Below are 24,466 nucleotides of genomic sequence, written 5' to 3' on the forward strand. Positions count from 1 at the left end.
TTTTCTAAAAAGGTAGAACAACTCAACATTCCCACTTACAGTGAATAAGAGTTCTTTCTTTTCCTCCCACATCTATGCAGCACTGATTATTTTGTTCTTTTTTTATGTGTGTCAGTCTGACTGGTGTTAGGTGATGTGTGGCTAGTCTTAAGACATCTGACATTCACTGTAGATTTTGGTATGTTCATATTTCCCTGTGATTCCCAGATCTGTATGATGCCATTGTTAGTTTAATTTTTATCTTAAATGGAAGTTTTTTCTTACTGGCCTCAGTTCTTCCATTGTGAAATGTGTTTCTTAGTCACAAATGTTCATAGGGTTCACAGGGTTCTTAACCTACTTATTCATGAATGTATTTTCAGCATCTCAGAAAACTTGAAATAACTTATTACAATAATATCATTGGATCAATTTTATAAAAAATAAATTTTCAGCTATAATTTTTTGATTTCTGGGACAAGTACACAAAAAGACGGAAACTTCAAGATAGACCTCTGTAGTGTTTACCTAAAGTATAGATGTGATTTTTACCTGCTAACTTGAATATTGGCCAGTTCAAATAAAAACCCTGGTTATAGCTCTGATTACTTTTTTCTAATCTAAACCATCTAGATAACTCGTAATAAATAATTAATTCAAGTGCAGTACTCTCATTGCTGTTAAGCATTTCTTTGAAATTAAAGACAGCTTAGACCTTGATCCTTATCTTTGTAATGTCTGCTTGCCCTAGAGTTAGATTGAGAGTATTTCACACACCGTTAAAGCAATTTATTTTCTGTAAGTCTGTTTATATTAATATTATAATTCATGTGTTAATAAATTAAGTTCTAAAACATAGACATGGAAGAGATGGAAAGTATTCTAATTAGAGATTCTTATTCTTGGTATTTGACCTTTAATTTATTACCCTTTTAACCTAGATTTTAAAGAATAAAACATATTCACTTAATTTTTTTTCTCCCACACCCTGTGCTGCTTTAGACTTACTCCTGGCTTTGTTCTTAGGAATCACTTCTGGTTGTGCTTAGGGGACAATATAGAATTAAACCTGGGCCAGCCTTTGCAGAGTAAATGTGCTACCCATTGTACTATCACTCTGGCTTCTTAATTACTTTTAATTAAGAGATATCATAGGGGCCCGGAGAGATAGCACAGCGGCGTTTGCTGTGCAAGCAGCTGATCCAGGACCAAAGGTGGTTGGTTCGAACCCTGGTGTCCCATATGGTCCCCCGTGCTGTTAGGAGCTATTTCTGAGCAGACAGCCAGGAGTAACCCCTGAGCACTGCCGCATGTGGCCCAAAAACCAAAAACCAAAAAAAAAAAAAAAAAAAAAAAAAAAAAAGAGAGAGAGATATCATAGGAATTCAGCTCAGGCATATTTTGAATATGTCTCCTAGTGATTCTGTTTCAAATGACCGTGTTTTGTTGCAGTTCATTATTAATCCCACTCATCATATTTTCGAATTCTAAAGTTATTTACTGATTTCACTTCATTTGGATGGACTTCTTTTTTCTTTTTCTTTTTTTTTTCTTTTGGTGTGAGTGAGTGTGTGTGTGTGTGTGTGTGTGTTTGTGTATTTGTGTGTCTGTCTCCCAGTCCCAAGTAGTGCTTGGTGGCTACTTTTAGCCAGGGTGACCAGGTGATATCATAGACGGGTTGCATTTTTCTCGTGCGTGCGCGCGCGTGTGTTTGTGTGTGTGTGTGTGTGTGTGTGTGTGTGTGTGTGTGTGTGTGACCAGGTGATATCATAGACGGGTTGCATTTTTCATGTGCGTGCGTGTGTGTGTGTCCGTCCCCATCCATTCCTTCGTCCTAGTCCCAAGTAGTGCTTGGGGGCTTCTTTTAGCTCGGGGAAACCAGGTGATATCATAGTTCAAACCTGGGCTTCTGTATACACAACGTGAACTCCTGTTCTTTGAGCCATCTCGCTGGCTCCTTCATTGGAGATTTTAATTTATTTTTGGATTGCCTGATGGTTCTTATGGTGTTTTTTTGAAGTTTATTCTGTCACTCAATCATTGTGAGTAATAGTGCACACACTGGCTTTGGGTACTTTACAAAAGCACGTTATTAGAATTGCCTTATTTCAGTTTACATTTGGTGGATTGATGCTTTTTGGAGATACATGCTTACCTGCCTTGTTACTCTGCAATTTTTATCATTTTTAAGAATGTTGCCATTGACTTGCTAGTCCTTATTTATTTCAATGTTTTATTATGTATGTATTGATCAAATTTAATAAGGATCACTTATTTTAATATTGAATTAAACATGAGTTTTATTTTAAATTCTAAAATTACTGAATTTATTTGTTTTGTCAGAGTTTTTTTTAATAATTATCTTTATTTAAACACAGTGATTACAAATATGATTATAGTTGTATGATTAGAGTCATGTAAAGAACACCCCCCTTCACCAGTGCAACATTCCCACCAACAATTTCCCAGATCTCCCTCCTCCCCACCCCCCCACACCTGTACTCGAGACAGGCTTTCTACTTCCCTCATACTTTCACATTGTTATGATAGTTTTTAATGTAGTCATCTCTACAACTGCACTCATCACTCTATGTGGTGAGCTTCATGTCATGAACTGTACCTACCAGCCCTCATCTCTCTTGTCTCTGAGATACTGTTAAAAATGTCTTTCATTTTAAAACCCATAGATGAGTAAAACCATTCTGCATCTTTCTCTCTCCCTCTGACTTACTTCACTTAGCATAATACATTCCATGTACATCCATGTATAGGAAAATTTCATGACTTCATCTCTCCTGATGGCTGCATAGTATTCCATTGTGTATATGTACCACAGTTTCTTTAGCCATTCATCTGTTGAAGGGTATCTTGGCTGTTTCCAGAGTCAGAGATCTTAATATCTGGTTAGGGTATATAATATGAAATCTGCCCTCTAGCCTTGTCTTGCCTATAGATGGTTATATACCTTGGAAAATGAAATTATACAATATCTTAAGGCTCATCACTTATTTACTCATCCATATGATTATAAGGTTGGATTAATGCTCCTATTCTTTCAGACTCCAAAGGTTTTGTACTTATGAAAATGTAGCAGGATTGGATAGTCCTAGCCTCATGCTAGCCTTTCATTGGAAAGCAAAGTAGTCAAGTAATAACCTTTATTGTTATCATTATTTCCTCTTTGTAAAAAGGAGAAAATTAGTTTTCTAAGCTAGTTTTAAAAAATAAATGTAGTTTATATCTGCTGCATGTATTTCTCCAAGTGTTATTAATTTTGATGTAATGTTCTCTTTTCTTTGTTCCATCAATTCTTATTAGCTTGAGGTAATATTATAGTTTCATAATAAACACAGTTTAAGCAATAAAATATCAACCTCAGCAGATTACTAAGTAGTATGTCAGAATATTTGTTGATAGGTCACAGTGCATATTTTCAAGCATTATGCTCATATAAAACTTTAGGTGCTATTCTGTCTTAGATTAATGGATATTTTATATAGCATGAGCTGTGTAATAATAACCAAGCAATTTCAGTTTAGTTTGCTTTCTCAGTCAGCGAATTCCATTGGATGCCTCAATGGCATTGTCATTTATTTCAGTATGGGGAATGAAAATAAAAAAAAAAAAACATCTTGCTTTTAATTTGTTGATTGTTTGGTTTTGATTGGATCTTATGGGAAAATTTTAGTTTTTATGATTTAATGTTTTTATGGTACTTACTATACATTTTAGAATCAATCTAGAAATTTTTCTCTTTTTCGGGGGCCACACCTCACAGTACTCTGTGGTTACTCCTGACTCTATGCTCAGAAATAACTTCTGTCAGGCTCAGTCAACCATATATGATGCCAGGGTTTAAACCTGTGTCAGCTGCACTCAAGACAAACATCCTACTCATTGTGCTGTCACTCTTGCCCCTTAGTCTAGAAACATTTCTATACAATAGTTGCGGGAAGTCTCATGATCAGGTGTCTTAATGTGCTGACTTTTTAAGATTGGGAAATGATAGTCAAAACATCATTTAAAATTTATACTTTAACTTTAAAGCATCTTGGAGGAAATATGTAAGGAAAAACTTTTTGTTTAACTGTACAATTAATTTCACTTTTTAGACAATAAATATTGTTATATGTTGAAATTTAAATTTTCAACATTTAATTTTTTTAATCTGTAACTGTACAAAAAGTACAGCTTCTTACTCTTAATCTTAAATGTATTTCTTTCTATAACTTTAAACTTGTCCACAATTCTCTTCAGGATTGAAAGCATTTGATACTTATGGGTTTGTCCTTTGTTTGTTTGTTTGTTTGTTTGTTTTTTGGGTACCACCTCTCTCTGTGCTCAGGGCTTATTCCTGGATCTCTTCAGGAATCACTCTGTTATGGTTAGATGGGAACCAAGTGTAAGGCAGAGGCCCTATGTGCTATATTATCTGAGGCCCCTAAAGGACACTATCTCATTCCACATTTTCTGCATTATTCAGGGGGTGGGAGGCAAACCTGGTTAAGCATTTTCTGCATTTTAATTTTACCTTTTGTTTTGTTGTGAAACTATGAACATCAAGAATAAGGATGTGAAATGAACAATTTTATAAATTAAATAATTTAATTCTATGATTTCTTTATGATCTTTATTTTTCTTTAGTTTTCCTGAGTCCTAAGTAATTTACATTATTTCATATTGACATTTTAGGATTGCTTCATGGATTTCAGCAAAGGAATTTTTTTTTTTGTTATAGGGAATTAAGTGACATCAAGGCTTCCTGATAGAAATTATTAATACGTGATTCAGTTTATAGTAACTAAATTTTCTGCACAATTCTATTTTATTCTTTTCATCTTTCTCATTCTTAGGTACCCAAGTAAAAGTGCAACCATGTGCTGATTTTTTTTTAATATCAATATATTTCTAAATGATTTGCTGATAAATTTATTGGAAAGCCTCTCCAACAGGGAAACAGCAGCCATGGACAGAATCAGTGAACTGGAAGATGAAATGCAGAACAACTCCAAACAGTAGAAGAGATTGGAAAAGAATCTTAAGGCATATGATCAGGCAATGGAAAAAGTATTAAAGGAATGTAAACAGATGAAAATAGAAGTTTTTGATAAACTCAACAGAAACAATATAAGAATCATTGGAATCCCAGAGGCCCAAGTAGGAGATCTCCAGGAAGAATCAAGAGTCAAAGACATCATCACAGAAAAACTGCTAGAGCTAAAGACCGCATGCAATCAAATCCTGTATGCCCAAAGACTACCAGCAAAAAGAAACCCAAAGAAGAATTCCCCAAGATACATCCTAGTCACAATGACGAATCTCACAGATAGAGATAGAATACTGAAAGCAGCAAGATCAAAAAGGGAAAGTACATTGAAAGGATCATCCTTATGATTTACAGTAGACATGTCATAAGAAACTCTCAAGGCCAGAAGACAGTGGTTGGAGATTGTGACGAGACTGAACGAAATGGATGCTTCACCTAGAATACTGCACCCAGCCCAAATCACTTTCAAGTTTGAAGGAAGGATACATAGCTTAACGTATAAGCAATAGTTCAGAAACTTTACAGATGCAAAACCACCCTTAAAGAAAAAATTAAAGGTCTCCTTTAAGACAAGACAGACCAACAAGTATACCAAACTTATACACAAAGATGACATTAAATTCTATGACAGTCATCTCCCTCAATGTCAATGGACTAAATGCACCAATTAGGAGACACAGAGTGGCTAAATGGATGAAAAAGATGAATCCAACCTTCTGCTGCCTACAAGAAACACACCTGAATAGTCAGAACAAACCTAGACTCAAAACCAAAAGCTGGAAGAAAATCATCCAAGCAAACATTATCCTTAAAAAAGCTGAGGTGGCCATATTAATATGAGAAGACACAAACTTTAGACTTATAAATGTTGTAAGGGACAAAGCTGGATATCGTATTTGCTGGCATATAAGATGACCCTTCAACCCATGAAAAAACTTCCTAAAAGTAGGGAGTCATATTATATACTGATATACAGCATGCTGAAACTTGTTCCAGCTTCAGGGACGAGTGATCCACAACCCTCTTACTTTTAAGAAGTAACTTACTTTTAAGACTTTTAGGAAGTTTTTCATGGGTTGAAGGGTTGTCTTATAAGCCAGCAAATACGTTATTTCTTACTAATCAAGGGATATGTACAACAGGAAGAAATCGCACTAGTAAACATATATGCACCCAATGAGAGACCAGCAAAATATCTAATACGATTATTGACAAATTTGAAAGAGAACATCAATAATAACACAATAATTCTGGGAGACCTCAGCATGGCCTTGTCAACAGTTGATAGGCTGACGAGACTGAAATCCAAGAAAAATATACTAGCCCCGAAAAGAGAAATGGAAGAAAGAGGCCTAGTAAGATATATGTAAGACACTTGATCCCCAGAAATCTGGACACAAATTCCAATATACATGGTCATTCTCCAGGATAGACCACATGCTGCACATAAAATATACCTTCATAAAATCAAGATAGAAATTTTGCAGGCTACCTTCATTGACCAGGAGGCTTAGAAATTAGATGTGAACTACAAGGTGAAACAGCAGACAAACCTTAATAACTGGAAATTAAACAGCCTACTACTGAACAACCAGTGGGTTTGAGGTGAAATCAAAGAGTAAATCAAAACTTTCCTGAAAACATGACAATGAAGACACAAACTATCAAATTCTATGGGACACAGTAAAAGTGGTCTTGAGAGGAAAATTTATAGCTTTGCAAGCACACATCAGGAAGCAAGAAGGGGCATACCTGAATAGCTTAATAACACATCTTATAAAATTAGAAAATTGTCAAAAAAGGAACCAAAAATATGAAGACAGGAGAAGATAAAAAAGCTTAGAGGAGAAATCAATGAAGTGGAAACCTAAAAAACAATACGAAAGATTAACGAAACTAAACTTTGGGTCTTTTTTTTTTTTTTTTGGGCCACACCCGGCATTGCTCAGGGGTTACTCCTGGCTGTCTGCTCAGAAATAGCTCCTGGCAGGCACGGGGGACCATATGGGACACCGGGAAACTTTGGGTCTTTGAAAAAATAAACAAGTTGATAGACCATTGGCAAAACTCACAAAGAAAGCGAGAAATAACCCATATTAGAAATGAAAAGGGGAGATCACTAAAGATATTGCAGAGATTCAAAGGATAATTAGAGACTACTTTGAGAAACTGGAAGAAATGAATAAATTATTGGACTCTTATAACCTTCCACGGTTGACTAAGGAGGATGTAGCATATCTAAACACCCCATCACTATTGAGGAAATTAAAATGATAATCAAATGTCTGCCCCAAAACAAAAGCCCAGGTCCAGATGGATGAATTCACTAATGAATTCTTTCAAACCTTTCAAGAGGAATGACTACCAATCCTGGCTAGGCTCTTTCGTGAAATGGAAAAACAGGAACACTTCCAAATAGCTTTTATGAAGCCAACAAAACCAGACAGAAATGCTGCCAAAAATATTACAGACCAATATTCCTGATGAACACAAATGCAAAGATTCTCAATAAAATCCTGGCAAATAGAATCCAATGCCTCATCAAGAAGATCATTCACTATGATCAATTAGGTTTCATCTCAGGAATTCAAGGATAGTTTAACATCCATAAATCTATAAACATAATACACAACATCAAGAAGAAAAATAAAAATCAAATGATCATATCAATAGATGCAGAGAACTCATTTAATAAGGTCCAACACATATTCTTGATAAAAATTCTAAGCAAGATGGGAATGTAGGTAACCTTTCTCAATATAGTGAAGGCCCTCTATCACAAGCCAATGGCAAATATTATCCTTAATGGAGAAAAACTAAAAGCCTTCCCTCTAATTCTGGTACAAGACAAGGCTACCACTCCTATTCAACAGAGTACTGGAAGTACTTGCGATAGCCTGTAGGCTAGAAAAAGATATCAAGGGAATCCAGATAGGAAAGGAAGAAGTCAAGTTCTCACTGTTTGCAAATGACATGATACTCTACTTAAAAAACCCTAAAGACTCTACCAAAAAGCTTCTAGAAACAATAGATTCATATAGCAATGTGGCAGGCTACAAAATTAACACACAAAAATAAATGGCCTTTTTATACACCAATAATGATAGGGAAGAAATGGACATTAAGATAAAAATCTCATTCACATTAGTGTCACACAAACTCAAATAACTTGGAGTCATCTTGACCAAAGACGTGAAGGACCTATACAAAGAAAACTATAAAACCCTGCTCCAAGAAATAAGAGAGGACACACAGAAATGGAAATACATACCCTGCTCATGTATTGGCAGTATTAACATCATTAAAATGGCAATACTCCTGAAAGCATTATATAGATTTAATGTGATCCCTCTAAAGATACCCATAACATCTTCAATAAAGTGAATCAAACACTTGTGAAATTCATTTGGAACAATAAATACTCACGAATAGCTAAAGCAATTCTTGGCAAAAAGAATATGGGAGGCATTATTTTTTCCCTAATTTAAACTGTATTACAAAGCAATAGTTATCCAAACTGCATCGTACTGGAATAAAGACAAGCCCTCAGATCAGTGGAATAGCCTTCAGTACTCAGAGAATGTGTCCCAGACATACAATCACCTAATTTTTGATAAAGGAGCAAGAAATCCTAAATGGAGCAAAGAAAGCCTCTTCAACAAGTGTTGTTGGCACAACTGGTTAGCCTCTTGCAAAAAAGTGAACTCTGACTCCCAGCTAACAACATGTACAAAGGTAAAATCCAAATTGATTAAAGACCTTTATATTAGATCTGAAACTAGAAGTTATATAGAACAGCATGGAGGTAAAACACTCCATAACATTAAGACTAATGGCATCTTCAAGTAGGAAACTGCTCTCTCCAAAAAGTGAAAGCAGAGTTAAACAGATGGGAATGTATTAAGCTGAAAAGCTTCTGCACCTCAAAAGAAATAGTGCCTACGATAAAAGAGCCAACCACTGAGTGGGAGAAACTTTTCACCCAATACCCATCAGATAAGGGGCTAAATCCAAAATATACAAGGCACTGATGGAACTTTATAAGGAAAAAAACATTTAATCCCATCAAAAAATGGGGAGAAGATATGAACAGACACTTTGTCAATGAACAAATACAAATGGCCAAAAGGCACATGAAAAAATTATGAGGTACCATCTCACACCACAGAGATTGGCTCACATTACAAAGAATGTGAACAAGCAGTGCTGGCGGAATGTGGAGAGAAAGGAACTCTGGTGGGAATGCCTTCTAGTTTAACCTTTATGGAAAGTGATATGAGATTCCTCCAAAAACTGGAAATTGAGTTCCCATTTGATCCAGCAATACCACTCCTAGTGATATACCGTAGGAAAACAAAAATACAGTGGAAAAATTCCTTCTTCAGACCTATATCCATTGCAGCACCATTTACAATGACCAGACTTTGGAAACAACTTAGATGCCCATCAACATTTGAATGGCTAAAGAAACTGTGGTACATATACACAATGGAATATTATGGAGCCCTCAGGAGAGATGAAGTCATGAAATTTTACTATGCATGGATGTACATGGAGTGAAATAAGCCAGAGGGGGAGAGATAGATGTAGAATACTCATCTATGGGTTTTAAGAAAAATAAAAGATATTTTTGCATAATTCACAGAGACAAAAGAGAGGAGGGCTGTAAGTTCCAGCTTTCAAAATGAAGGTCACCACATAGTGATGAGTGCAGTTAGAGAAATAACTACATTTAGAACTATCATAGAATAGTGAATGAATGAGAGGAGTAGAAAGCCTTTCTAGAATATAGGCGAGTTTGGTCTGGGGAGGATGGAGATTCAGGACATTGGTGATGGGAATGTTGCACTGTTCAAGGGGGGTGTTCTTTACATGACTGAAACCTAACTACACTCATTTGTGATCAAGGTGTATGTATGTATATTGCAGTTGTTTGCATAGGCACAGCAAAATTTGGGCAAAATTTGGCCTATGAATGGAGTTATTATTTATGAAATATCCTGGCATGAGTCCAACTACTGCTCCAGGCATGCTAAGTTGTTTAACCCCAATGGCATTGGGACCCAGAAGGATGCTGGGAAATACCTAAAAAGATAGTCCCATTTGTATTTGGTGGAAGGGATTAAGGCCCGAGTTTCCCTATTTCCTCCCCAAAACCAACCTGGCTGTTTTCAAAGGGCAGATGAACAGTGAGGGCTCTGGAACCCAGAAGGAGACTGAGGGAAGGCTGGAGAGAAGGCCCCTTTGAGCTTGGTAGAATGGATTGGGACTGGAGTCTCCCTCTTCCTGCCCAGAGAAAGGCCTCACTCTCCCCAGGGAACAAAGATTTAGCAATGATGCTGGGACCCCTCCAAAAAGGGGTATCTCAACATTTTTGAGTTTTGTGTTATATATGCTATGAATAAAATAGCTAAGGAAACCAGGATTTTATTTTCATGTCACCACTTCTAGGTAAAATCAATCCCAACAATTTTTTAGTGTTTTTCTTTTTGTATATTTAAACGTGTTTTTAGAAATATTTGTAATATATTTTGCATAATATGTAGTTTGTATTGGAAAGAGAACAGTTCTCAGCTTTGAAATTTTCTTTTTTTTTTTTTTTTTTTTTTGGTGTGATTCTCCTCTTCCCAATTTCTTTAGTATACTTGAGTCCAAATAGAATGCCTCCCAGGAGTGATATTTTTCACAATTGTGGAAAGATAACAGATGCTGCTGGTCTCTTCATACCGGAAAATAGTGATACACCTGCCAAAGCACATCACTGGAACATAACCCTGGATACAAAATCATTGTGGTGATTGGAAAGGGGAAATTGTACTGTAGTAGTCCCAATGGCTTTTCCCATCTGCCAGGTTTCATCAGCGAATTCTGGACAGCAGTCCTTCCACATGGTATAAATGTTTTACTTTGGAAAAATTCACTTTCACTTAGTAGGCACAATTTGTTCTAAAAGACTGTACTGAGTGGTAAGTAAGTCACATATTATAGATATCTGCTTTTAACCTTGCTATGCCATTTTTCCCCCTATTAATGTCTCAGGGCTTACTCCTGACTCTGCTCAGTCAGGAATTACTCCTGGCAGGCTTGGGGGGCTGTATGTATTTAACTTGGGTCAGTTGTAGAAGGCAAATTCCCTACCCACTGTACTATTTCTTTGGCCATGACATCTTCTTTTGGTTGTTTATTTGTTGGCTTGTTTAGTTTGGGGGCCATAACCTGCAGTGCTCTTTGCTACTTATAGCTCTGTGTCTAGAACTTATTCTTGGTGATTGTTGAGGGGATGCCATGGTATGGATAAAACCTGAACCTTTTATATGCAATGCATGATTTCTGGCCCTTGATATTTTTATCTTTGTTATATATGTCTGTCTTTTTATTTAGTTACTTATGTATTTTTTGTTTTGGGCCCTACCCAGCAGTGGTCAGGAGTTACTCCTGGCTCATGCTCAAAAATTACTCCTGGTAGGCTTGGGGGACCATATGGAATTGCTGTGGATTGACTCAGGAAGGCTCCAGGCCAGGCAAATGCCCTACCCTCTGTGCTATTGCTCCAGCCCCGGTATATCTGTTTTTAAGTTAATGTTTTTCTTCACTATTTTTTCTGACTGCATTTAAAAGTTTTTTTTATTCCTGCGTAGGTAATTGAAATCAGAACTTTATTTTTCATGAAGTTACTTCATCATACTTTTCCAGTGCCATCTATTCCATTCTCAGATTTCTGTCACAAAATTTTTATTTCTACAGAAGTAATCTAAGTCAGAAGCAAAGTCTGATTTCTTAGATATAAAAAAATTAGAAAAGTGGGCTGGAGAGATAACATGGAGGTATGTCATTTGCCTTGTATTCAGAAGAACAGTGGTTTGAATCCTGGAGTCCCATATGGTCCACAGAGCCTGCTAGGAGCAATTTTTGAGCGTAGAGCCAGGAGTGACCCCTGTGCGCTGCTGGGTGTGTCCCCAAAACAAAACAAAACAAAAATTAGAAAAGCATTTTAATATTAATATTATACATGATGAGGCGTTTGTCTCACATACAGCTTTATGTCTTTGATTCTGGCTCCAGTCAGCAACAACACTACATCTGGTTCTCTGAGTACCACCAAGAGTCACTCCTCAGACCAAGAGCCACAGTCTCTGAGCACCACTTGGTGTGGTCTCAAGTCCCCAAGCTCTTGCAGCTCTAATTTGACTATTGGTGGATGATCTATAGTGTTTTTTCGGGAGGCGGGGCGTGTGTATCTATAAATAGTTTCTTATGTATGAAATAACCATGAATTTTATTGATATGGTGACTGAAAATTTAAGAGGTTGAAGCTGTTCAAGGTCTTTTTAAATGGCAGCAACATTTTTAACAGTGACTTTAGTTTGTCTGTCCAATATTTTATTTTTTCCTATCTGCTTTCAGTGGTGCTTATTATGATCATAAACATATGAGGGAGCTTAAACATTACTTATGTTTTTGTATTCAGAACAAGTTTTTGGCATAGTGATGGTGATGCTGGAGTTGTGGTACCAACTGCCTCTGTGAATCTTCTTCATCTTCTTCTTCTTCTTCTTCTTCTTCTTCTTCTTCTTCTTCTTCTTCTTCTTCTTCTTCTTCTTCTTCTTCTTCTTCTTCTTCTTCTTCTTCTTCTTCTTCCTTCTCCTCCTCCTCCTTCTCCTCCTCCTCCTCCTCTTCTTCTTTCTTCTTTTGTTTTGGTTTTTGGGTCACAACCAGCAGTGTTCAGGGGTTACTCCTGGCTTTCTGCTCAGAAATCGGTCCTGGCAGGCATGGGGGACCATATGGAAAGCTGGGATTTGATCCACCATCTGTCTCAGATTGGCTGCTTGCAAGGCAAAAGCCCACAGTTGTGCTATCTCTCAGTCACTCTGAATTTTCAAGGGCTCATATTAATAGACGAAGTAGATGAGATAAAGTATACAGCCTTGTATACAGCTGACCCTGGTTTGATTTCTGGTCCAAATTCCTACCACCATTAGGTGATCCCCCAAGGATGGTCCCCAAGAACAAAACAAGGACTCAATTTATAGCATAGACAGGTATGGTCCTCAGACCATAAAAATACAGCAACTTAAGAAAAACCTGTACATTTACAGGACTGCTATGTGTTAATGCTCATGATATTCTTTATTGAAATACATGTAGTACAGAGACATGGGAGTGCTTTTTTCAATATAAAACTTTGGAAGCCTTGAAACTTGTTCTAGAAAATCACGCCCCTCCTTGCTGTAAATTTTAGCATTTTAGGCCTTCCTCAACGAACTGGCAGGAAAGGAGGCCACTTCACCGTATTGACTTGTTTTCTTTTAGCTTGTTGACTGAATAAAGTTGTTTATGAAATTTTTGCTTGTTTTCCAGAAAACAATTTGCACCCATTTTATTAAGTTTGTATTGTTTGAAAGTAAGTTTCTTATTTAATCCTTTTGGATGTGTGTTACTAATTCTTTTTTTTGGGGGGGGGGCGGGGCACACCCAGCAATGCTCAGGGGTAACTCCTGGTTATCTGCTCAGAAATAGCTCCTGGCCGGCACATAGGGATGCCGGGATTTGAACCAACCACCTTAGGTCCTGGGTCTGCTGCTTGCAAGGCAAATGCAGCTGTGCTATCTCTCAGGCCCATTAATTCTTAACCTTTTGTTCGTTTTAATCTTTATTTTTCTGCCACACCCGGTAACTCTTAGGGATTACTCCTGGCTATGGGCTCAGAAATCGCTCTTATCTTGGGGGACCATTTGGGATGCTGGGGGATTGAACCACAGTTCTTCCTAGGCTAGCGCTTGAAAGGCAGACACCTATGCCCTGCGCCATCGCTCCTGCTCCTTCTTAACCTTTTTTTTTGTCTCAGAACCCCTTGATGCTCTTCGGCAATTTGAAAACCCCCAAAGAAAGAGCTTTTTTTTTTTTTTTTTTTTTTACTTTTTCTCCCTATTCTCTCAAATCTCCAATGTGTGTTTACTTTAATAGCAACACTATTTGCTTAAAGTTAATCGTGTGAAAAAAGGAAAATTTCCATGCCATTTTATTTAAAACTAGCAATAATGCATAAGCAGTAGAATTTATTTTCATAAAACACTAGTGGTTTCCCCAAACCCTAAATTTAAAGAGAAGAGTTTCATTGGTATATACTTCATAGGCATTTATACTAGGTTTAATAAAAACAATATTCTACAGTTGATTTCTGTAACAGTATGTATTGTTTATGAGTCAAAATAAGGAAGCAAGTTCAGTCTTGATTATAAGAGGTGGAATATTTTGGCAACTTTTCAGATAATTATCATGTTCTTTGATAAAATACCAAAAACAAAACAATAGCTTATTAAAGATTTCATGTATACTCTGAAATCAAAAAAGTGAATTTTTATACTTTTAAGCTGAATAGTTAGTATTCTATGTTGCAAGTAAATAATTCTTGCATTATTTTGTAACATTGTTCTTTGACAAATGTCTAAGTCCTGAGTTTTACTTATTTATATCTATGTATATCATTATAAAATATTCACCATCATTCTTTCTGAAATCTGTTTGAAATCATATTGGGAAGCTGTCTTGTTTCTAATAGAGAATTACATTTTCTAATAGAAAATTACAAGTGTGACTTATAAGCTTAAATTTTAGCACTGTCAGTGGTAGAAAATTTTCTCAGTAGTGATTTATTTTAATGTTTATTTTTTGTTCATTTTTATGAACATTTCTGTCAAATATCTATTCTGAAAAGCCATAATTTGCTAGAAAAATGTTATTTCATGTAAAAAAACAGTTCTTTTATCTTATGATTCATTTAGTGTGCAATTTTTCCACAAGATAGCCATTAAATTTTATTGCACAGTTTATTTTATCAAAGATTTCATAAAAATTTTCAGCACCCCCCCTTTTTTTATCAAATCAATACTGTTCAGTGACTAGCTCCGCTACCCAAATGATGTAAAAAATAAGATTATAAAAATAACATAATGACTGTATTGGTGCCAGTATTTTGATTTATGCTAAGGTTCCAACAGTTACTTTCTATTTCTTTTCTATCATCACCACGAATGTCAGCAGGGTGACACAGGCAAAGTCATCTTCATGTTAATTTTTATGTTATTTAGTTTTGGGACCACATCTGGCATTGCTTGTGGGCTACTTTGGGCATAGTCTTGAGAAATCATCTGATTTTGGGTATTGAATCCAGTTCACCCATGTGAGAAGCATTCCTCCAGACCTTTCAATTTTCTCTTCTGTCCTTATCTTTGAGTTATTAAGGAAATAGTTTTGACCATACAGACACCTAAAAAATACTTTTCATGTATCACTTGTATTCCATAGATTTTACTTTGAGATTTTATACCCATCACTTTCTTTACGTTCAACTCTTTAATTTATACATCTTAACATCTCAGGTGTTGGGTTATTTGGGACTTACTTCTGGTTGTGAGATCACTCCTATGGTACTTGGGGCATTAAACAGTTTTATGTTTATCTGGATAGACTGAGTGCAAAGACCCCTGGTTACATTTTCAGTTTTCCTATGTTTTGATGCACTTATAGTATTCTTTTTTCTGCCCTCCAGTAATTCTATAATCAATTATTCCATTTACATGGTACCCAGAAATGCATATGACCTTTTGATTATTTGTATGTTGGTATGCAAAAGCCATTAAAATATTTGTATTTATTAAATGCCCACGGGGTCCATGTGTTTGTATAATCAATAGTATCTTTCTCTTTTATGAGGGTAATATGAAAACTAACTTGATATTTTAAAAGTCTATAAATTTGTAAACTAGGTGGTTTATTTAATTTTAATTGCATGGCATGTTACAAAATATATCATATTGATATATTAGTGCAATTATATTAGGTTTACTAGTCAATTGTAGTTTAAGAAGTGGTAGAAGAAAAGAGATTCCTAGGTGTAGTGATGCCAAATGATCAAAGCATTTAGAAGTTATACTGGAAATATCTTTTTGTCTCTCCAGTATTTGAAAGATAGAAATTGGTTTGGTTTTTTTTTTTTTTTTTTTTTTTTTTTTTTTGGTTTTTGGGCCACACCCAGCGGTGCTCAGGGGTTACTCCTGGCTGTCTGCTCAGAAATAGCTCCTGGCAGGCACGGGGGACCATATGGGACACCGGGATTGGAACCAACGACCTTTGGTCCTGGATCGGCTGCTTGCAAGGCAAACGCCGCTGTGCTATCTCTCCGGGCCCAGAAATTGGTTTTTTAAAAAGAAGTGAATGAAGGCATGCTGACAATTGGTACTAGCAACAGGATTTAAGAAGTATTTAGTAGTTAGAAAGCAAGGGGTTTTATATTTTTGCCATTATGAAAATAGATATCCTGAAGGTAATTTACTCTTCAGAATGCTTACAGTTCTTCAAGGGAGCGAAAATTATATGACTTATTATAAATTTGGAAAATATAATAAACAGGCTTATCTTCTGATTGAACACAGTTGTGGTCAAGAGTAAACAAGAATTCTTGGAGATGGAGCTGGAATGTATAAAACTTGATGAGCAAATTTCAGGAAGGCCAAATACTTACCTTATTGTGCCAATATTTTCATTTTTTAATTAATCAATTAATTTTGGAGGGGCCACACTCAGTGACGCTCAGGGTTTACTCCTGGTTTTGCACTCAGAAATCATGCCTGGGGGCTGGAGAGATAGCATGGAGGTGAGACATTTGCCTTGCATGAAGAAGAACGGTGGTTCTAATCCCGGCATCCCTTATAGTCCCCTGAGCCTGCCAGGAGCAATATCTGAGCGTAGAGCTAGGAGTAACCTCTGAGCACTGCCAGGTGTGACCCCCCCACCCAAAAAAAAAAAAAAAAAAGAAAACACGCCTGGCTTGGGGGACCATATGGGACTAAGGAATTCAAACCACTATCCATCCTGGATCGGCTACATTCAAGGCAAATGCTCTACCACACTTCTATTGCTCCAGCCCCCACTGTGCCAATATTTTTACCTTATAAATATTGCATCATAATTGTGAGTGTGTATTACATTTGCATTTATAAAGTACTTCAGCACTAAGAAGCTTTACATTTAATATTTCATTTGAGTATCATAAAGGAAAATAACCTGAAATTGGTGAGAAAATATTTATCATGATCTTCTTTCACCCAAAATCACAGTCCCTCTGAATCAAAGAATTGGAATTTAAAGCTCAGCATATGGACTGAAAGTTCCCAGTTCTTGGTGCCACATAGGTTGCTGTTACACTATTTTGTAATTTGCATAGTTATGGTGTTAACTGTATACTGTGTTTTACAACATCCTAACAAATTAGGCAGTTCTCTTTAGTCCAGAATATGACCTTATATTTGGAAATTGCCATGTGTAGGGCAGTCTTGTCTCCTGAGTTTGTGTTATGAGAGTTTTGCAAACACATTAAAATTGTTGTAGTAGGTTTTCTATCCTAAGTCAAGTTTCCATATCAATATCTATGACACGCTAAAGGAATTGGAATGTCACCTGTGTTTTAATCTTTTATATTGAAGCAAGTGATATGATAATGTAATGTGAGCAAGTGCGGCAACAGCTATTTATAATAAATGGCTTTGGGTTTTGTTTATTTAATTCTTTTATTAGTCTATATGTGAGAGATACTAACCAGCAAGGGAAGAATTTATTGGCATTTCAAGGTTCTGGTTAACTCACTCATTTTTTGTTTATCACATCTTTGTCTTCACACAGTTTTCTCATTGTCTTTTAGGGGTAACTGAGATGGAATCCATTTATATTTATAGTCAGGCAGTTTATGTTATTGCAAATACAAGCAAATGTTCTTAATTTTTGTTTCCCTGTTCCTGACAAAATATTAAGCCTTTTTTCCTTGCTAATAATAATAGTAATAAAAATGATGATGATGTGATAATGATGATGCCATCTACTTGGAAGTAGGGAAATTCTCTTTTGCTCAGTTGGTATTTGACATCTTCTGAATATTTACAACCCTTTCTATTTTCCCATCTAAACAAATGTGCTTTGACTTTTTCTAAAAAGGTTAAGTCATTAAGTGCTGCTGTATTCTCCCAGGAATATTCCTGCTTTGGAATTGAAAAGATTGCTCCCTTATTTATTTATTTTTGGTTTGGGGTCACACTCAGCAGTGTTCAGGGGTTACTCCTGGCTCTGTGTTCAGAAATCACTCCTAGTAGACTCAGGGGACCATATGGGATGCCAGGAATCGCACATCGTTTCGGCCCAGTTCAGCAACGTGCAAGGCAAACACTTTACCATTGTGCTATCGCTGTGGCCCCCAATAATTTTTTTTTTTTGTACCCAACTTCTCTGTATGGGTCCTCTGTGATATAAATGTTCCTATTGATGTTATCTCACAAGTCTTTTACATTATCATCCCTGGGAGACAGATTAAGTCACACTAGTAGTGTGAAAGCTTACTCCTGGCTCTGTTTTCAGGAGTCACTCTCAATGGTATTAGGGGCCAATATATTGCATTTTCAGGGATAAAACTTGGGTAAGTCGTGAAAAAAGAAAGCACCTTAATCTCTTTACTATTTTTCCAGACCCTGTTAATTTCATAAAATTAATTTTTTAATTTTTTAAATTCTTAAAAAATTGATCTTTTTCTATTCTAGGATAATATTATTTTTCATTTTTTATATATTTTATTTAAAATCTTGATTACATACATGATTGTGTTTGGGTTTCAGTCTTGTAAAGAACACCACCCATCACCAGTGCAACATTCCCATCACCAATGTCCCAAATCTCCCTCCTCCCCACCCAACCCCTGCCTGTACTCTAAACAGGCTTTCTATTTCCCTCATATATTCTCATTATTCGGATAGTTCAAAATGTAGTTATTTCTCTAACTCAACTCATCACTCTTTGTGGTGAGCTTCCTGCGGTGAGCTGTAACTTCCAGCTCTTTTCTCCTTTGTGTCTGAAAATTATTATTGTAAGAATGTCTTTCATTTTTCTTAAAACCCATAGATGAGTGAGACCATGAAAGTTATAAAATAATTTTTTTTATTTTTACAAAATTTTGACAGTGGTTGGGAAGAACTTGAGAATGTGTCAAAGCTCTAGATAGTAAGCAGTAGAGGCAGCTACGCTGATACCACTTGTGTTGATATGCTGTAATGTACTAATTTATGAATTCTTTTTCACTTGTTAGCTATATATATTTTTTAGGAGGAATGATATTAACTGACATTTTATAAAATAACTGTTGGTATGCCATACATCTCTGATCATATGGTATCAGCAGGTGTATTTGCTTAAAAAGTTTAATTTTCTTATTAAGCAAATAAGGTTTGGTATAAGATTTTTTTTTATGTCCATATAGTTGCAATACATTGATTGATATATACAGGTACTCAATGTAATTTGTCATGATTCTGTATACTGCAAAATTTAGCTAAATGCCAGTCAGACATTTTTAATGGAATGATCTTTTATTTGGGGAGAAAACAGTCACTAGACTAGTAAAATCTTTTAGGAGCAGGAAGATAATCACATGCATATAAGCCATATTGCCATTGGCAATGTGATAGTAGTAGAAACACAGGAGTAGATAATTGAAAAGAGATGGCAAGTCAGTTATTCCTATTTGAAATGGGAATGCTATAGTTTGGGGACGGGGAGAATAATAGTACATCAGGTCTGATTCCTTTCTTGAAAAATGAAGATGTAAGGAAAATTCTTTTGGTACACCTCAGAATGCATCCAAACGATATAATAGTTATATAACAATGTCAATACTGCAGTACTTTGAAACATTTGCTTCTTTTCAATAAGGTTGATTTTGTGTGTGTGTGTGTGTGTGTGTGTGTGTGTGTGTGTGTTTCTCATGCTTATTGTAATCTTCATATCTTCTTCCTTCAGAATTGCCTGAGGCCCCATCAACTGAGGAGGAAGTTGCAGAAACAGAGACTTGGGCAAAACCTCTTGTCCACCTCTGGCAGACCAAACCCATCAATTTTGTGGCTGAGCAAGAGTATAATGCCACCACGGCCAAAATGGAGCCCTTCTGTGCCATCTGTGCTCTCCTCATGCCATACTACAAGGTAACAAGGTTAGAGTGTCGTGGTCAAGATTTCCATTTACTGCTACATTTTATTATATGTGATTGTGATGATAGAGGTGATTCCTTGTAGAATAGTATACACAGACATAGAAGTTATTATATTTCTGTAACAAATGACTCAAGGAAAGGCAAACATAAAGTCCCCTTTTACCCCCTAACAAACATTTTTCTGTCTGTTTTATCTTTTTTTTTTTTTTTTTTTTTTGGTTTTTGGGCCACACCCGGTGATGCTCAGGGGTTACTCCTGGCTATGCGCTCAGAAGTCGCTCCTGGCTTGGGGGACCATATGGGACACCGGGGGATCGAACCGCGGTCCATCCAAGGCTAGCTCAGGCAAGGTAGGCACCTTACCTCTAGCGCCACCGCCCGGCCCCTGTTTTATCATTTTTAATATCTTAGTTTATTTCAGTCATGGGGTTAATTCTAACCTCCTCTGATATTAGAAACCAATAAAAATAACTGATAATTTCTATGAAATATGTGTAAGAAAAATGTTTTTAGTAGGTCAACTTTCTCTTAGAGTATATCCTCTTTCCTATACTTACTGTCTGAGAGCCTGAGGAAGAGAATTGATAAAATGTCAATAAGTTGGGTCAAGAAGAAAAACAGGAAAAACTGAGTAGGAAATTAGTTGTTATTGGATCTGAGAGACAAGAACAAATAAGTAGCTCTTTCATGTTTTTTACACTTTGTGGACATTGTGTTTTTCAGCCAGATAGCAGCAATGAAGAAAATGAGGCTAGATGGGAGACAAAAGTAGATGAAGCAGTTACTTCTCGAGAAAAAACTAAGCCTCTCATTCCAGAGATGTGTTTTATTTATAGTGAAGAAAACATAGACTATTCTCCACCCAGTGCCTTCCTAGAAGAGGATGGAACCAGTCTTCTGATTTCCTGTGCAAAGTGCTATGTACAGGTTCATGCAAGTAAATGAATCTCATTTACCAGTCATGGTTTCTTGGTACTTTTCTTGGTCTTTAACTTTAGCCTCCTTATAATCTGCCAAATCTATTATTGCATTGAACTATTGACATTCTTTTCCTTTTTTTTTCTTTGTGTATCTATTGGCATTCTTAATATTTAGATATTCTTTCTCATTTTTGTCTTAAAGAAAATATGAATAGGTATAATATTTTCCCTCCATTTTAATGGGCCATGTCAGGGGTCTCAAACTCTTGCGGCCGTCCGTACATTTTATGGCCCGCGGCCGGCCTTCAAATATCGCAGTATTCGCGATTATTCACTTACGGAATAATCGCAATAAAAATCGCATTAGTAAGAAAAAAATCGCATTAAACATTCGCATACCCCGAGCAGTTTCGTTTAATGCAATTTTTTGCGATTTATTTTCTTACTAATGCGATTTTTTATTGCGAATATTCGGTAAGCGAAATCCCTTATGTGGCCCTGCCTCACCCCGACTTTTCCTCCTGTGGCCCCCAGGTAAATTGAGTTTGAGACCCCTGGGCTATGATTAATTTTGCTTGTTTGTATAGTATGTTGGAACTCCCTCTTTCTCTGTCTTTTTCTCTCTCTCACACACATACTTGGATTTTATTTACTTTAAAAGTGTATTTTGCAAAAACATTCTCATGACTCATGGTATATATTTATATTTATACACATATACATACACACACATACACACACATATGTTGATTTTTGGACCATACTCGGTGACGCTCAGGGGTTACCCTGGCTATGCGCTCAGAAATTGATGCTGGCTTGGGGGACCTCATGTGATGCCAGGTGTTGAACCGATGTCCATCCTGGGTCAGCCACGTGCAAGGCAAATAAATGCTCTACCGCTGTGGTATTGCTCCGTCCCTAGACTCATGATATTTTTGGGTAATTTTTTGGTTTGTTTTTGGACCACACCTGGCAGTGCTCAGGGCTTACTTTCTGTACTTAGACTTCACTCCTGGCTCAGCTCAGGGAACCCTACAGGTTTGTTGGGGATTAACCTGGGTTGGCTACCTTTAAGGCCTACTTGCTGTACTATCTTGCTGGTCACCTCTTAGTAATATTTTAACAATAAATGAATACTCTTGGTATTTGAGTAATTATTGCCAAATTTAATTGTTAAGTTTTCATCTTTTGTAAGAGTTGGAAAATTCTCTGCTTCTTACTGTGTAGGATAGTTACTTTTACTGTTTTTCCTCTAGAATTTAGATGATTAAATTTTGTAATTTTCTATTTTTACATCATTAATGCCTGGGCTGTGAGCATATTTTTTAAAATTTGTCTGCCTTATAAATTCTCGCTGCAACTTTGTTTAAAAGTTTTAATACAGTCCATTTTACCAAATTATCTATATTTAATACTTATTAAGTATATATCAGATAGTTTATATATAATATAGGTATATATTTAACATGCATTTTAAGTAGAGACCATTTTTGTCTGTGTATTTGTAAATGGACATTGTCACATCTATATTTAGCCCAGAGAAAGGTCTTATATTAATTACTGTTATTATAGCCTTGCTGCGTGTTTTTATTTGAAGTTATTTTGGCCACATCTATCAATCTAGGGGTGACCCCTTGCCCAGAAATCACCCCGGCGGCACTCTGGGTACCATATCGGATGCTGGGATCAAACCCAAGATGTTCTATGCACTATGTAATCACTTGAGCCCCAAAATATTGTTTGGTTTTGGAGCCATACTTGACTCTGCTTAGGGATCATTTCTGGTAGAGTTTAGGGGACCAAATGGGATTCTTGAATCCACATGAGGTTGATAACATGCCAGGTAAAATACTTTACCTGATGTACTATCACTCTGGCACTTATCTATAATTTATTATTTAAATAGATTGTTTCAGTTTACCAAGGAATTGACTGTAATCTCCAAAGATAATTATAGCTGTCTCTTTGTATTACTTTGGTAACACCTGCATAGTCTTTATATATTCACTGTACATTGTTGTAGCTATATGAGAACTAAATATCATTTCAAATACCATTACTTAGAAACCTAGGATTTAATCTGGCCTGCTGAATGTACCAGCCATGCAATTAACTATGATATCTTATAAATGTATGCTTGTACATTATATATGTATATATACATATATACAAATATATTCATTATGCATTATATATACAATATTATAAATTGTTGGCTAACTTTGGTAGGCCTTTCTTTGGGCAAGTATATTTGTTGGTTTTCTACACATTACAAGTAGGAAGAAAATTTTTCTTACTAAAAGTTTTCATGATCCTCTTATTTCAGTAAATCAGAATTACATATTTGTTACTAAAACTTCTTGTATCATCAACTATCTTCTTTAACAATACAAGTTTTTGTTGGCCCTTGGAGGTTTGGGTTACACTCAGTGGTCAATTGCTAGGGGTTGTTCTATGGTACTAGAGGTTAATGTGGTATCAGGGATCAAACTTAGGTCACCCACATCAAGGCAAGAGCGTTACCCCTGTGCTGTCTCTCTGGCCCTTATAGAATTATGATTATGATTATTGTTTTTTCTTTGCCCACATCCAGCAGCACTCAGGGGTTACTCTTGGCTCTGCACTCAGAAATTGCTCTTGGCAGGCTGTAGGGATCATATGGGATGCTGGGAATCAAACCCATGTTCGTCTCAGGTGCCCTGTGCCAGGCAATCACCCTACCACTGAGCTATGGCTCCAGCCCTATAGAATTATTTTGCTTCAGGCATTTACTGAATTAGATGAGTTGAATTTGAGAGATAATGTACTACTCATGAATTCTGCATTCTTTGTCCTTGTAACAATTAAATCTAGTTAAACAGTTTTTAAAATATAAAAAAATTAAATTAATTTAAAATGGGAAATTATATGTTACTTTAAAATTTCTCCATACTTTGCATCATAACTGCAACTTTATTTTACTATATATCATTATAAAATTATGTTAATAACAATTTGCAAACCATAATATATAAAATAAAATTAATGTAAAATATATTTTGCATTAGCAAATGTGAACTAGACCTGACAATTTAGGTTTGTTTGTTTGTTTCTTTGTTTGTTTGTTTTTGGGCTACACCTGGTGATGCTCAGGGGTTATTTCTGGCTATTCGCTCAGAAATTGCTCCTGGCTAGGGGTACCATATCAGACCCTGGGGATCAAACCTAAGTCAGTCCTGGGTCAGCAAAGTGCATGGCTGTGCTATTGCTCTGGCCCCCAGTTTAGGAATTTTTAGATTGATTATTCAATAATTTTTATTAACAGTGTATGTCAGCTTTATTTTTAATTTTTAAGGAATTTTCATGTTTTTTTAGCATCTGCACCAATGTATATTCCCATTGATAGCACACTATTATTTCTTTTATATTCTTTATGATAACCATCATGTGCATTATTACATTTTAATATTCCCACTAATGTTTCTTTGGGTTAATTTACAGTTAGCAGTGAGGCAT

General features: G+C 36.1%; 1 protein-coding gene across 1 annotated transcript in view; it reads left to right on the forward strand.

Moving 5' to 3' along the window:
• The window catches only part of KDM4C (lysine demethylase 4C), a 392,436-nt gene that overhangs the window by 191,503 nt on the left and 176,467 nt on the right, over positions 1-24,466 (forward strand). The window contains exons 12-13 of the mRNA XM_049770299.1: positions 19,862-20,043; positions 20,775-20,988. Coding sequence (XP_049626256.1) covers positions 19,862-20,043; positions 20,775-20,988 — 396 coding nt within the window. The remainder of the gene's footprint in view (positions 1-19,861; positions 20,044-20,774; positions 20,989-24,466) is intronic.

The sequence above is a fragment of the Suncus etruscus genome, chromosome 1, assembly GCF_024139225.1.
Source record: "Suncus etruscus isolate mSunEtr1 chromosome 1, mSunEtr1.pri.cur, whole genome shotgun sequence".
In the NCBI taxonomy this organism is placed as follows: domain Eukaryota; kingdom Metazoa; phylum Chordata; class Mammalia; order Eulipotyphla; family Soricidae; genus Suncus; species Suncus etruscus.